Source organism: Emys orbicularis, chromosome 2 (assembly GCF_028017835.1).
Source record: "Emys orbicularis isolate rEmyOrb1 chromosome 2, rEmyOrb1.hap1, whole genome shotgun sequence".
Taxonomy (NCBI): Eukaryota; Metazoa; Chordata; order Testudines; family Emydidae; genus Emys; species Emys orbicularis.
Window position 1 is genome coordinate 296,136,752 of NC_088684.1, and position 13,739 is coordinate 296,150,490.

Here is a 13,739-nt window from a genome sequence, read left to right on the forward strand (position 1 = left end):
TTTTAAAACACAGCAGGGTCCAAATACAAACCTTTGACTCGTTTGAAGCACTGAGCCCACTCACAATGGGGAACGTTTGGCATTTAACCTTGAACTCTGAGTAACTTCTAGGAATAGCTAATGTTTTCAGTGTTTTCCCCAGTTATAGTGACAAGTGTGGGTTAGTGGTCTCAACATGTACTTCAGGCCAAAGAAATTTGGAAATTAAGATCTTAAATTGCTTCTGTATCAAGTTAGCCCCAATTTAAGTTTGTGGGAGGACAAGAAAAAGTAAAGTAGGCCCCCACACTTGTATTTTTTGGGGGGAAAAAGACACCCCCTGCTGTGTCAAAGGGAAACACCAAGTGCGTCCATTTTCCAGAAGGGTGCGATACATATGCATTTACATGTGACCTTGTTACCATTAGCTCCTGAGAGACTAGCACCTAATTTAGTAGCTTTGATTCCCAAGAAGTCTGACTTACATGGCAGTAAAAAACATAATTAACACTGCTAAATCAACAAGTCATCCACCAACAGAGAAATACCATACCTCTTCATTCTTCATAGAGATTCTCTGGCGAAAACTCACTGGCTTCTTGTTCTCATCCACCTCATAATCCTCTTCATTCATCCATTCATTGAATATATCTGTGTCCAGAATCCATTTGGCATGAACCTAACAGCAAATCCAACAAATATTGATGTCAGTAAATAGACTCCCACTAATGCCAAGGTTTCTGCACTAGCTTTACACTTGAACACAAGCCTCCATGACCAATCCAGTAAGATTTTAAGAAAAGGGAGTACTATAATTTGATTATCAAAGTTGGAGGTTTCGGAAAGCATTTATTTGTTTCCTATGTACCAAATGTAAGACACAATAACTGCATCAAGTAATGCAACAAGGTAATTATGCCAAGTAATAAGTCTATTGACTTCCTCCTTATTTCTGCTGCTTAGTTATTCTAAGTCTTTTGTGCTGGCAGGTGAGAGTTCTTGTTGGGACAATGCTGTATGAGCATGTCATTTTGAGACTAAAGATACAAAACTGCATTCTGTACAAAAACCTTTAAGGTATAACAGGGAACATCTTGGTGGTCACAATCCAGTTCCCAGTGGATAGTTGTCCCCATCACATACACAAAAATAATGCTCACAACTGGTGTCTTTGTTGGCAGTCTCAACAGAAAGCTCAAGGACTGAACTTCCCTCTCATTCCTAGAAGGAGGGGAAGCTTGCACTGATGCCATGCCTGTCCTGGGAATGAAGAGAGAACCTTAGTCCCTTGGGCAGTCACTCTCTGTACTAAAGCCACACACATGTACGAATATATAGTTCGTTCCAACATGGACACTGATCAATGAAATTGACATTTATAGAGTAGAGATTTGGGAAAGAAACCTCTACCAACTGAGCAGCACTAAAAGCCTTGTAAGATTCTGAAAGGGACACATCAATGCCACTGGTTCCCATTATCAAGCCTTATTAGGCTTTTCCCATGCAGTTCTAAAGACTGATTTGTAGCTACAGGAGACTATGCAATAAGTTTTTGTTATGGACAATGATTCATATTTCTTAAAAAGCTAGCTGAAAAGAGAAAAATTGACTAAATATATGTTATGTCAACATTCCTGGACAATGCCATCTTTTGACAGGCAGTTTCAGTAATACAGGCTCATCTAGTCACCCTTTCTGAACTACACCTTAACATCAAATACTAATGATCCTTTGACCTCTACATGCAAAAGCATGGGGAGGGGGAAATAAACAATGAAACTCTTCACTTCACTTGAAGTGCTCTAGTGGGCAACCATTTTTGCCAATTAAGGGTTTTCATGAAATTCAAATGGCTTTATCTGTCAAGCAATAGTCAGAACACATCACCCCTGACTTCATCCTGCTTGAAAGCAACACTGGCTCCACCCAGGTCCGGGATTCCAGAAGCCTGGAAGATAACCAAGAGATACTCTGCCATGGCCAAAGGAGCAAAGGGGGGGCGGAAGCAGAATCAGAAGTGAAAGAGTTTTCAGCTAGCTATGGAAGACTGTCTAGAAAACCTGGACCAGATACTGATTTACTTGGATAACCTTTCTGAATGGGTTTCTAGTTTAAATATGTGAGTAATAAAAATGGGCTTTAGCTTGACTTTAATATTTAAAAACAAGGTTTAAAAAGCTATTTATAAAATCAACCCCACCCCTCTCCAATCATCCAACCAAAAATTAATTTTCTTCACCTGATCTGACCACAAAGACCTCCTCCTGCATTGATGCTAAACAAATTAGTAACAAAACACAACAGCATGAAATCATCTTCTCTATGTATAAATGAATAAGCAGCAATAATTGCAATCTTTTATTACAATTGTTTCCTTATCTTGTTTTCTTTCAATGAACTAAATCAAGAGAGAAACCACTGTGCGACAAACAGACCTCTAATCACGTAAAGGACCTAAAGAAGGCTGCTATCGTTGTTTTGAGCCCTTCCAAATTCAATAGACCAGAAAGTGTTAACTTAGTTTTCATACCTAACAGCAGCAATGGTCAGAGTTCCAGTTAAATCATAAATCTTTTAAGAAAAGCAAGTTGTTAATAACTGTGCAAATGTCACTATAACAATCCAGAACTGCTTTTCAAACATAGGTTGGAAGGTGCTACCCCTCCAATGTTATTTTGTACAATTGGCACAATTTTGCCAGAGTCCAAATGCTTTTGGCAAGCTGAAATCAATCCAAGGGACATGAACTGTGCAAGGTGCTCAACAGAGCTTGCAGAAACTGGCATCGATTTCAGGACTGAGCCAAACCACAACCAGACTCAAGAGCTTAAATCACTAGCATGAACGCAGCAAATTGGCAAATGTAGGCAAGCCCTTCACTGATTCTAGTGATATCACCACCAAAACAGCTAAGAATTGATTTCAATGAAGTGGAAGACCACAGCAAGAATTTATTTACTTCAGCACCTTTAAAATGGAAGGACCTACCTGAAAATGGTTAACTTCTCTACGTAAGAAGAAATCTGAATTTTAATTTCCAATGCTTTGAGCACTGCTATGGTATGTGGGGGGGGGTATGTGGCATAACAGGGATGAATTATTTCCTCTTTCCCATTCTTTATAATCACCAGAAGCAACATTTGGGTCATCTACAAACCAAAGAAATGTGGGGTTTTTTTGTGTGTTAATTGTGATACTAAAAATATTGATTTTGACTTTTTCCATGTAAGTGGGAAAGACTGCATGCACATGCATCTGTCGTTAGATGTTTGGCTGCATGTGTGTGTTCTTTTTGCGTGCTGTACTGACTCTGGCCAGAGAGCCCATACAGCAGACTGATCGAATTGCTCAATAAATCCACAGACTCCGTTTTTAGCCTCAGGCTCATGCCAGGCCTTTAACACAAGGCCTTATATCTCAGGCCCTCTTTCTACTACAGCATCATCCTTCCAAAACACCCTCCATAAAAGCACCTCAGGATACAACATACTTAAATAGCACTTCAGAACATTTTTTTTTAAAGGCTCTCACCTTCCATGGTTTTTCTGGAATTGGAGCATCTTCAATTTCAGCTTCAATGTCAGTAGCATGAACCCAAGTATCATAGCTAAAAGGGAAATCAGAAGAGAAAAAATGAATTGGTCCTCTTGGTTGTTCATCCCAAAAATCACTGGCAAGAGTGTTTGTTGAGCCATCAAAGCATGTTCAAATCATACCACTGGGACAGAATGGTGTCAAGTTATTTTCTATCAAAAGAACATTGCTGGCTTCTCTCAGAGGAATGTTTGAAAAAAATGCAGTGGAAAAAGGAGTGGTTCAATCCAGCTGATGCAATACAGAAATTTACATTTCTGAGTTAGAGATTTATAAAAGCTCACAACAGTGAAATTATATATTTTCTGATAATTCCAGGTTTCGGTGGTGTTTAAGGAATTCCTGAGTGAATTCCTATTTCTCTGCACCATTAATTTATTAAGTTGCCCCCATGTTTCTTAACCTTATCTATTTTAATTAAGATTCATTAGACTCTGAAAATAAAGGGCAGCAATACAATCTTTCCCACAAGCCTCTAGTTCTACAGAATCCATCTGACCATTATTTTCCTGTTTCACCAAATTACGTGCCCACCCAAAAAATGGCCGCTTGCAACAGTTCAACCAAAAAAAAAGTCCAATAACTTTGTAATCAACACTAGTCATGTGATAAAGAGCCCAAGCAGGCCACAGCATTTCTTTGCTCTCACTTTAATTGGCTGGATTGCTCTGATTTTTATATGGACACAGTTGGTACACAGAACTGAATATAACTGATGTAAAAATAAAAGTGTACTAAAAATGCTTTATTGCAAAATGAAGATGTAATTAGGAAGTGTGGTCCCATCCCTCTCCCCCGCGAATTTGGTGTTCACTTCTGCTGGACACAGACACACAACCACTGTTGAAATCAATGAGTCCTGCAAGCATACCACAGCGGACATTTTGGCCCTATGGAGGGATTTTTTTCAATAGAAATTTTACATTTGGGGTTGCAGATTCCTGGCACAAAGGCCATTTACACCAAGCTGTCATTGAAATCTATACAGTTCCATGGGAAAATTTAGACTTACTTTCATGCTGATTATTGGATGGCTGTAATGGGCATGCTTATAAACTAATTCTTATCTGCTGTAAATTTTCATCTCATATTCAGACTACAAAGCATGGTGCAATTAAACTCTAAACAGTGCCTTTGAGAAATAAGTTGGTGGGGTTGTATATTTATTTAATAACTTTCAATCCAATTAGGTCAGTATATAAAAGTGTGGGGTTTATCTTTTTTTTAATATATATATATATATATATATTGAGCATACACACAACCAACACAGAAAGCTACCTGGGATCTGAAAATATAGTTGTATTCTGCCTCTTACATCACACGATCAGTAAAAGATCCTCAGCTAACAGCTGTAGTTAATTGTGGTTTTAACAAAGAGGGCAATTAATCACTGGAACAAATTAACAGAGAAGTGGTGGATTTGCCATTTCTTGATATCGTCAAATCAATTTCAGGAAGATATGCTTTAGTCAAACACAAGTTATTGGGCTTGATAGAGGGGTAGCTGGGTGAAGTTTAATAGCCTGTGATATACAGGAGGTCAGACTAGATGATCTAAAGGGCTCTTCTGGGTTTATGATCTATGAAAATACAAAATGGGATTAGACAGTGACACATACAAAATGGGAAATGACTGCCTAGCAAGGACTACTGCAGAAAGGGATCTGGGGATCATAGTGGATCACAAAATAAATATGAGTCAACAGTGTCACATTGTTCCAAAAAAAGCAAACATCATTCTGGGATGCATTAGCAGGAATATTGTAAGCAAGATAGAAGTAATGCTTCTGCTCTACTCTGTGCTGATTGGGACTCAACTGGATTATTGTGTCCAGTTCAGGGCACACCATTTCAGGAAAGATGTGGACAAATTGCAGAAAGTCCAGGGAAGAACAACAAAAATGACTAAAGGTCTAGAAAACATGACCTATGAGGGAAGATTGAAAAAAATAGGTCTTTAGTCTGGAGAAGAAAAGATTGAGGGGGGACATAACAGCTTTCAAGTTCATAAAAGGTTCTTACAAGGAGGAGGGAGAAAAATTGTCCTCTAACCTCTGAGGATAGGATAAGAAGCAATGGGCTTAAATTGCAGCAAGGGAGGTTTAGGTTGGACATTAGGAAAGACTTCCAATCTGTCAGGGTGGCTAAGCACTGGAATAAATTGCCAAGGGAGGTTGTGGAATTTCCATCATTGGAGATTTTTGAGAGCAGGTTAGACAAACACCTGTCAGGTAGATAATACTTAGCCCTGCCTTGAGTGCAGGGGACTGGACTGTCCTACAATTTTATGAAAAGGCACTGGACTGGGACTCAGGAGATTCAGGGTAAATTACCAGGTCTATCACAGACATTGAAGGAAAAGGTGCCATATCACCAGTCCATAACCACTGGCAGTATCACATTGAGCAGCTGTATTACTGTGTAGATTTTAGTCTTAGACTACGTCTACATTGTGGAGCTTATGCCAGCACAGCCCTCTACAGTATACACAGCCTGTATTGACAGAAGCTTTTTCTGTTGGTGTAGGAACACCACCTCTCTGAACTGCATTAGCTACATTAACAAAAACAATCTGCTGTCAACATAACTGCGCCTACACTGGCGATTTTGTCAGCAAAGCTCTGTCGGTCAGGGGTACGTTTTAGTCACATCCCGACACACAGCTATGCCAATATCACTTTCAAGTGTTATTAGAGTGAACAAAATCTCTTTTCTCTAGTTCTGGGTACTGCAAGAATTACTAAGTCACTAGGAGGCCATAGAGCACGAGACCAATGCTGTGTGTTGGGTGTTCTAGCCTGTGTTGTACAGTCATTAAAAAAAACCCCGGAACAATCTAATCAGATGGTGTGCAAAATGGTGAAAGGAGGGGGAAGGGTTTAAACTTTTCTTTTACATGAAACCAACGGGCCTGACCCTGTGGCATTATTCTGTAGGACTAGAAAAGAAGAGCACAACTACCGGCCATACAAAGCTGGGATGTCACTATTTTGTTCTGGAAAACAACGTGCAAGTTCACTAAACTTAATCACAGCTGCAGAGCAGAAGGTGGTTTGACATCAGGAGAAATAAGACGTGTGAAACCAAGAGGAACAGTTCATCTGTATGAAATGATGGATTAAATCATCTGCAATTTCAAACTTCTAAGACTTAACACTTCTCTTTTTTAACAAGCTTTTTCAGGATTTAGAGATGAAGGGTCTCTCCCCTTTTCCTTTCTTTACCTGTCTGGGTAAAAGCCCCAGTGCACCAACACCTGCTTATCTTTCTTCATCACAGGTCTCAACCATTCATCTGCAAAACAAAAAAACAAAGTCAGATTGAGATAGTGAGCTAACTCAAGCAGTGGGGCCCTGCCATAATAAGAGCAGGATTTATTTCAGTCACCTCTACCAAATGTCAGAGGAGGCAGTGAAGCTGCAGGCTGTTTTTTAAGATACATTTCTTTAACTCAACTACAGTGTGCTGCGGGTAAGCAGCAAGATATCATTAGCTTCCGTTTGGACTCTGCATCTGTCCTAAAAACCTTACTCCTGGCCTTTGGACAAGATCTGCAGTGGGCCATTAGAAATGCAAGATCTGCAGTCCTGAGTAGCAGAATGAGATAGGTAAAGAGTAGAGCTGCTGCAAACATAGGGCATCTGAGCAGCCTTGTTGCCACACTACAATTTAAAGATTTTTTTTTTTTTTTTTAAACAAAGGCCTATTGTATTCCTTTTAGGCCTCTATTGATTCATAAATGGACCCACTACCAATTTGTCCACAAGAATAAACCCACTTGAAGAGTTTAAGTCTCCATTGCTGGCACTGCATATACACTGCAGACTTTAACCCTGAGGTCACTGGCTAATCCCCAGAGTTTTAGCACCCTGGTGACTGGTCAGTGTGTAAAGGCTTGAAAGTGGTCACTTGAAGGCACTGTACTAGAGAAGGAGGATTTCTAGCTGATGGGAGGTAGAGCTGGGTTAAGACTTGCCTGCCCTTGAAAACTGTCCCTCTCCCAGCCTGCCCCCTGATTCTAGCTGGTCGTCTCTCCCTGCCTGCTGCTAGTTTCTAACTCTAACATATCAGACTGAGAACCTGGTATGGAGCATAGAACAGATCCTGCAGCACAAGGTTCAGTAAGGGGCTGCTTAAGAGGCACAAGTAAGGTGGAGAGAGCCAGGAAGTCTAGTTCCCCAGGACAAATATATCTGTTCTAACTAGTGTAAGGTTTGAAGCCCAACCCTTTCCCTCTGGACGTTTTTCTTGTCAATTGGAAAATATCTGTCCCACCGCACCACTGTGTCCTTGTCAGAGCTCTGAATAGCCAGTCACTCATTCCCCTAGTTTGATTTACACACATCAGCCTGTTTCGCAGGAATTAAACTTCTAGATAAAGTGTACCAGATACAATCCTTAAAAATGCTCCTCTTTCAGGAAGATGGTTTTGAAGTGAGAAATACTAGACTTACATGAGGGAAAATTCATAGATTCTAAAGCAAGCAGGGACCATTGTGATATCTATTTGACCTCCTGTATAGTACAGGCCATAGAACACCCCCAAAATAATTCCTAAGGCATAACTTAAAGGAAAAGAATGTGCTAACTCAGCAGATCTTCCAAGGCAATGCTGACCTAGTGAGACTAGTAATCCAATTCTTGTTTCCTTCATGCAGAATGCTGTTACTAAGACACCTGTAATAACAATTGGTGCTTGGATACTGGCCAAACCAGGGACAATGAAAATGAGTTTTTGCGTATCTTGCAGTAAGAGCATGAGCATGGTTCCAATATAGTTAGATAGGTATCTGGCACTACAGAGACAATAGTTGTGTTTCTGAATGATGCTAGCTGTTTCTAAAAGGTGTCTTAAAATATTAATTCCCCCCACCACCCATGGCATTGGAGAAGGGGGAGAGGTGTTTAGAAATTTGGAGAACACTATCCATCAAACTGATTTTTAAATTGTAGGTTAGATTGAGAGTCTGAACTATGCAACAGTATTTCTTGAGTTCATGGCTCCATTGCAGTCAAGCGGTCCCTGAAGCTCAGTAAAGTCGGGACTTAAACAGAGCCATGTATCTCTATCTAAGAATATAGTTGCAAGTTCGTCACAGATGTCAAACTGCACTCATCCCTATTCAGGAAACAAATGGATTAAAGAGAGCTTCTGAACACAAATGAGGTAGTTATGTACCAGCATTATGCCCCTCAGAGTGCAAAACACATTCAACCAAGGGATGCCAAAGGATAAAAAACAACATGCTGCAGTCTACACAGAGCTAAACACTCCCATCTAGTGGAAATCAGATGCCAGGGCATAACTCAACACTATTGCAGCTTTCTTTGTGATATGCTGCATGAGGGAAATCCAGTTCCACAGAAACAAAGTTAAATTGGACAATGAAATTTGAAAAGACACTTTTTGTAGTCTTATCTTAACAAGTAAGGTTCTTTAATAGCTAGCTAGATGTTGTATGATACAAGCATGATAAAATGCTTCTAGATTATTATCTGAAGTTTCATAGTTTGTCTCAATGAGAACTGCAATATGGTCTTGATTTATCTAACCCACTCATTTCATTAATTTTCATTGATATTGCTTTCACTGCCACTTGTGGCTTAACCAATGCAGACACACACTGGGAAGCAAGGATGCTAACCACACTTCTATCCCTATGAAACTATACAAAGTAGTTTTTAATTCTTATGCGTTTTATTTTGGCTCCAGTGTTCTCTACCACAGATCTGGTTCTGTTTCTTAAGAGGTACTATTAGGAAAGCAGAACATTTAACCTTTTTGCCTATTCTTATATACTATCAATCCTGTCTCAACTTAGTTTTCCGTGTCATTTTTGTACTTAGTCCTGGAAGTGTCGATGTGGTGCTATTTTAGCCACAATCCCATTGAATGTGGTTTGAAATACATAATTTTGTATGGATTAGCTCTACCACCCAGAGATCAGGGGCAAAAACAAATCATCAAGGTGAGGTGGTCCATGGTAGGTTCAGTCTCAAGCCCTACTTACACCACCAATTCGTAAAATTTTTGTCATCTATGACCACTCCTTCCTTTCGCTCTTCCATAGTCTTGATTTTCCTTCGCATCTCCTCTAGATTATAAATTCTGAGGCATGGAATGTGATCATCTGTTTTACGCAGCACCCAGCACACTGCCAGGGCTTAATGCTAATAGCACAGACTTTCACTCCATCAAGGCCTACATCATCATATGCTTTCCAGAAAATATAGTTCCAGATCTATAAAAACACTCATTGTACCCCAACCCACCAACCCCCATATTGTGATGCACGACATTTAGGACTACAAACCATTTTAAGTGAAATCTTAAAAGTTACTGCTTTCTGAACAGCTCTCAGTATTAAGCTGAGTGCATCTTCCTACCTAGTGGCTTTGTATAGCAACCATCACTTTAGCAGTTAAGCGTTTTAGTTACAAGATTCATAGACAAACTCTGTATGATTTACCATCATCCAGTGAGGTAGGATTAGGATAAATATGGTGGGTGGCCTTTGCCTTCTCATCAGTGACGGTTCCCTATGGAAAAAAGTGAAACACTGCTTGAGATTCTATAGCTATACAGAAATAACTTCCTCCTACAAACAGAAAAAAACTTTCCATTTCAGAAACATTAATGTGATTTTAGTTATAATATAGTAAGATCCAGAACCTAAGTGCCCAACCCAATTACTTCCAATATTCTAAAGGTAGCAGAAAAGTAGGTTACTGTTCATCTTTTGGAGGTTCTCTCTTTCCCTTAACTATGCTTTTCTATATTTTAAGAAGGATTGCTTCCGGCACACCATCCTGTCTCCATCTGGTATCTCCTTGGCCCTTCTCACCTCAATCTTTTCTTTCCTCTCACTGCTTTTCTCTTTCTTTCCTCATTCTTCACTTTCCCAAATCTCAGTTTATGCAAGTCTATTGTGTACGTTCCTATGAGAAGATACCCATAATTGTGTTTGAATATAAACACACTTTGATCCAAACTGTAATTTTAAAGTGACACTGTCAACTTGATTTTTTTTTTAGACTAAAAAAATTCCAATTTCTGATGGATCCCCCTTTAAATAGCATGTCCTGAACTTTAAACAAACCTAAAAAAGAGTTCCTTAAAGAAAAAAAAAAGGAAAAAAAAAAAAAAAGAAAAGAGGGCTGTTCTGCTCCCCCTTCAATGTTTAAAAGGATCTGTTTAACAAGGGAAAAGACAACTATGAAGGAGAAAACAATGACACTGACAATATTCAAAGCTCTGTCAAATGCTCATAGTAAATTATAAAAGATACGCTATTTTCACTGACTTCTTTGTCAGAGTAATTTTAGGTGTTACTTGCAACAGTAAAAGATAAACATGTCTGTCTGAAATTATGTATTTTCAAGTTGATAGTGTCCATTTAAATATTATAATATTCAACTGTTTATTGCTTTAAAAAAATAGATATTTGTTAGCTGAGGATGCCATATTGCTTGACTGGTGTATCTATAATACAGAATTGCCTTTCCTCTGCACTAAAAACATCAAGATTATCCAACATACTACATAGAGTCTCATAGTCACTACACAGCAGACAGAATCAGACCCAAGGGACAATCGGACTCTACAGATATATTTCTTCAAAATCTATGGAATTTTTCTTAGGTGGAGGGAGATGTATTTACAGAAATGGAAATGTTGTATATCATTTTTCACACAAACTGTATTCCAAAACATATTTTACAGAATTAGATACTAGGACAGTAGAGAGCATATGGTTAAGTTACAAGAAACAGAATGATGAATAAATCAAAGCATTCAGCAGACAAGGCTACCATCTGCAAAGGGAAAAAAGTTAGGAGACCTATGCATGGGAGAAGAGACACATTTAAGATGAGAGCAGAGTATGAGAGAGATACCACCAGAAGGCTGTTCAGATGGCAAAGTAAATCCCATTCTCCTAAAATTTACTACTTTACACTTACACAGCCCATTTCACATCTCAAACTCGTTTTTATACATGAAGGAGTTAATCATCATCCTCCCAGTGAAGAAGGTAAGTATTATTGCCATTTTAAAGACAGGGAAACTGAGATAGATGCTTAAGTGACTTGCCTAAAAACACACAGAAGTCTATAATATAGCCAGGAATAGAACTAGACCATCCTCTACCCAGGTGTGCTTTGGCCACAAAAACACTCCTTTCTCTATACCAGGGATGAGCAACTTTAAGAAGAATAGGGCCACAAAATCCATTAAAACCCTTTGGTGGGCCCAACATTCTTTTAAAGAGGTTATATAGTGCATAACTCAGAAACGTTTGCCACAATATAACATGTTAACATACAGCTAACCCTGTATTAACACTGTAAAACCAAAGTGTTATTCAAAATAAAAGCCCCTTTTAGCACAACCTTGAATTTTTATTATTATTTTTTTTTAAAAGAAGATTCAACCTAAACCTTTCACTAACTTTTTTTCAGTGTCCAGAAGAGGAGGGGGATTAATAAATGAATGAAAACAAAAAATAAAAATATCTTCATGTTTTTCTCTGCTGTTTATCATTGTTACAGTACCTGGCCTGTCAGAGTGAAACTCGCGCTTGAGCCTGCCTGTGCACTAAGGAGAACATAAGAACATAAGAACATAAGAAAGGCCGTACTGGGTCAGACCAAAGGTCCATCTAGCCCAGTATCTGTCTACCGACAGTGGCCAATGCCAGGTGCCCCAGAGGGAGTGAACCTAACAGGCAATGATCAAGTGATCTCTCTCCTGCCATCCATCTCCATCCTCTGACGAACAGAGGCTAGGGACACCATTCTTACCCATCCTGGCTAATAGCCATTTATGGACTTAGCCACCATGAATTTATCCAGTCCCCTTTTAAACATTGTTATAGTCCTAGCCTTCACAACCTCCTCAGGTAAGGAGTTCCACAAGTTGACTGTGCGCTGCGTGAAGAAGAACTTCCTTTTATTTGTTTTAAACCTGCTGCCTATTAATTTCTTTTGGTGACCCCTAGTTCTTGTATTATGGGAATAAGTAAATAACTTTTCCTTATCCACTTTCTCAACATCACTCATGATTTTATACACCTCTATCATGTCCCCCCTTAGTCTTCTCTTTTCCAAACTGAAGAGTCCTAGCCTCTTTAATCTTTCCTCATATGGGACCCTCTCTAAACCCTTAATCATTTTAGTTGCTCTTTTCTGAACCTTTTCTAGTGCTAGAATATCTTTTTTGAGGTGAGGAGACCACATCTGTACACAGTATTCGAGATGTGGGCGAACCATGGATTTATATAAGGGCAATAATATATTCTCAGTCTTATTCTCTATCCCCTTTTTAATGATTCCTAACATCCTGTTTGCTTTTTTGACCGCCTCTGCACACTGCGTGGACATCTTTAGAGAACTATCCACGATGACGCCAAGATCTTTTTCCTGACTCGTTGTAGCTAAATTAGCCCCCATCATGTTGTATGTATAGTTGGGGTTATTTTTTCCAATGTGCATTACTTTACATTTATCCACATTAAATTTCATTTGCCATTTTGTTGCCCAATCACTTAGTTTTGTGAGATCTTTTTGAAGTTCTTCGCAATCTGCTTTGGTCTTAACTATCTTGAGTAGTTTAGTATCATCTGCAAACTTTGCCACCTCACTGTTTACCCCTTTCTCCAGATCATTTATGAATAAATTGAATAGGATAGGTCCTAGGACTGACCCTTGGGGAACACCACTAGTTACCCCTCTCCATTCTGAGAATTTACCATTAATTCCTACCCTTTGTTCCCTGTCCTTTAACCAGTTCTCAATCCATGAAAGGACCTTCCCTTTTATCCCATGACAGCTTAATTTACGTAAGAGCCTTTGGTGAGGGACCTTGTCAAAGGCTTTCTGGAAATCTAAGTACACTATGTCCACCGGATCCCCCTTGTCCACATGTTTGTTGACCCCTTCAAAGAACTCTAATAGATTAGTAAGACACGATTTCCCTTTACAGAAACCATGTTGACTATTGCTCAAGAGTTTATGTTTTTCTATGTGTCTGACAATTTTGTTCTTTACTATTGTTTCAACTAATTTGCCCGGTACCGACGTTAGACTTACCGGTCTGTAATTGCCGGGATCACCCCTAGAGCCCTTTTTAAATATTGGCGTTACATTAGCTAACTTCCAGTCAT

The 13,739-nt window shown here is 39.2% G+C and overlaps 1 protein-coding gene across 1 annotated transcript in view; it reads right to left on the reverse strand.

Moving 5' to 3' along the window:
* Positions 1-13,739, reverse strand: part of SMARCC1 (SWI/SNF related, matrix associated, actin dependent regulator of chromatin subfamily c member 1) — a 163,794-nt gene that overhangs the window by 120,061 nt on the left and 29,994 nt on the right. Inside the window, exons 6-9 of the mRNA XM_065398174.1 lie at positions 10,047-10,116; positions 6,801-6,870; positions 3,511-3,586; positions 533-658 (exon numbers count right to left, since the gene is read on the reverse strand). Coding sequence (XP_065254246.1) covers positions 533-658; positions 3,511-3,586; positions 6,801-6,870; positions 10,047-10,116 — 342 coding nt within the window. The remainder of the gene's footprint in view (positions 1-532; positions 659-3,510; positions 3,587-6,800; positions 6,871-10,046; positions 10,117-13,739) is intronic.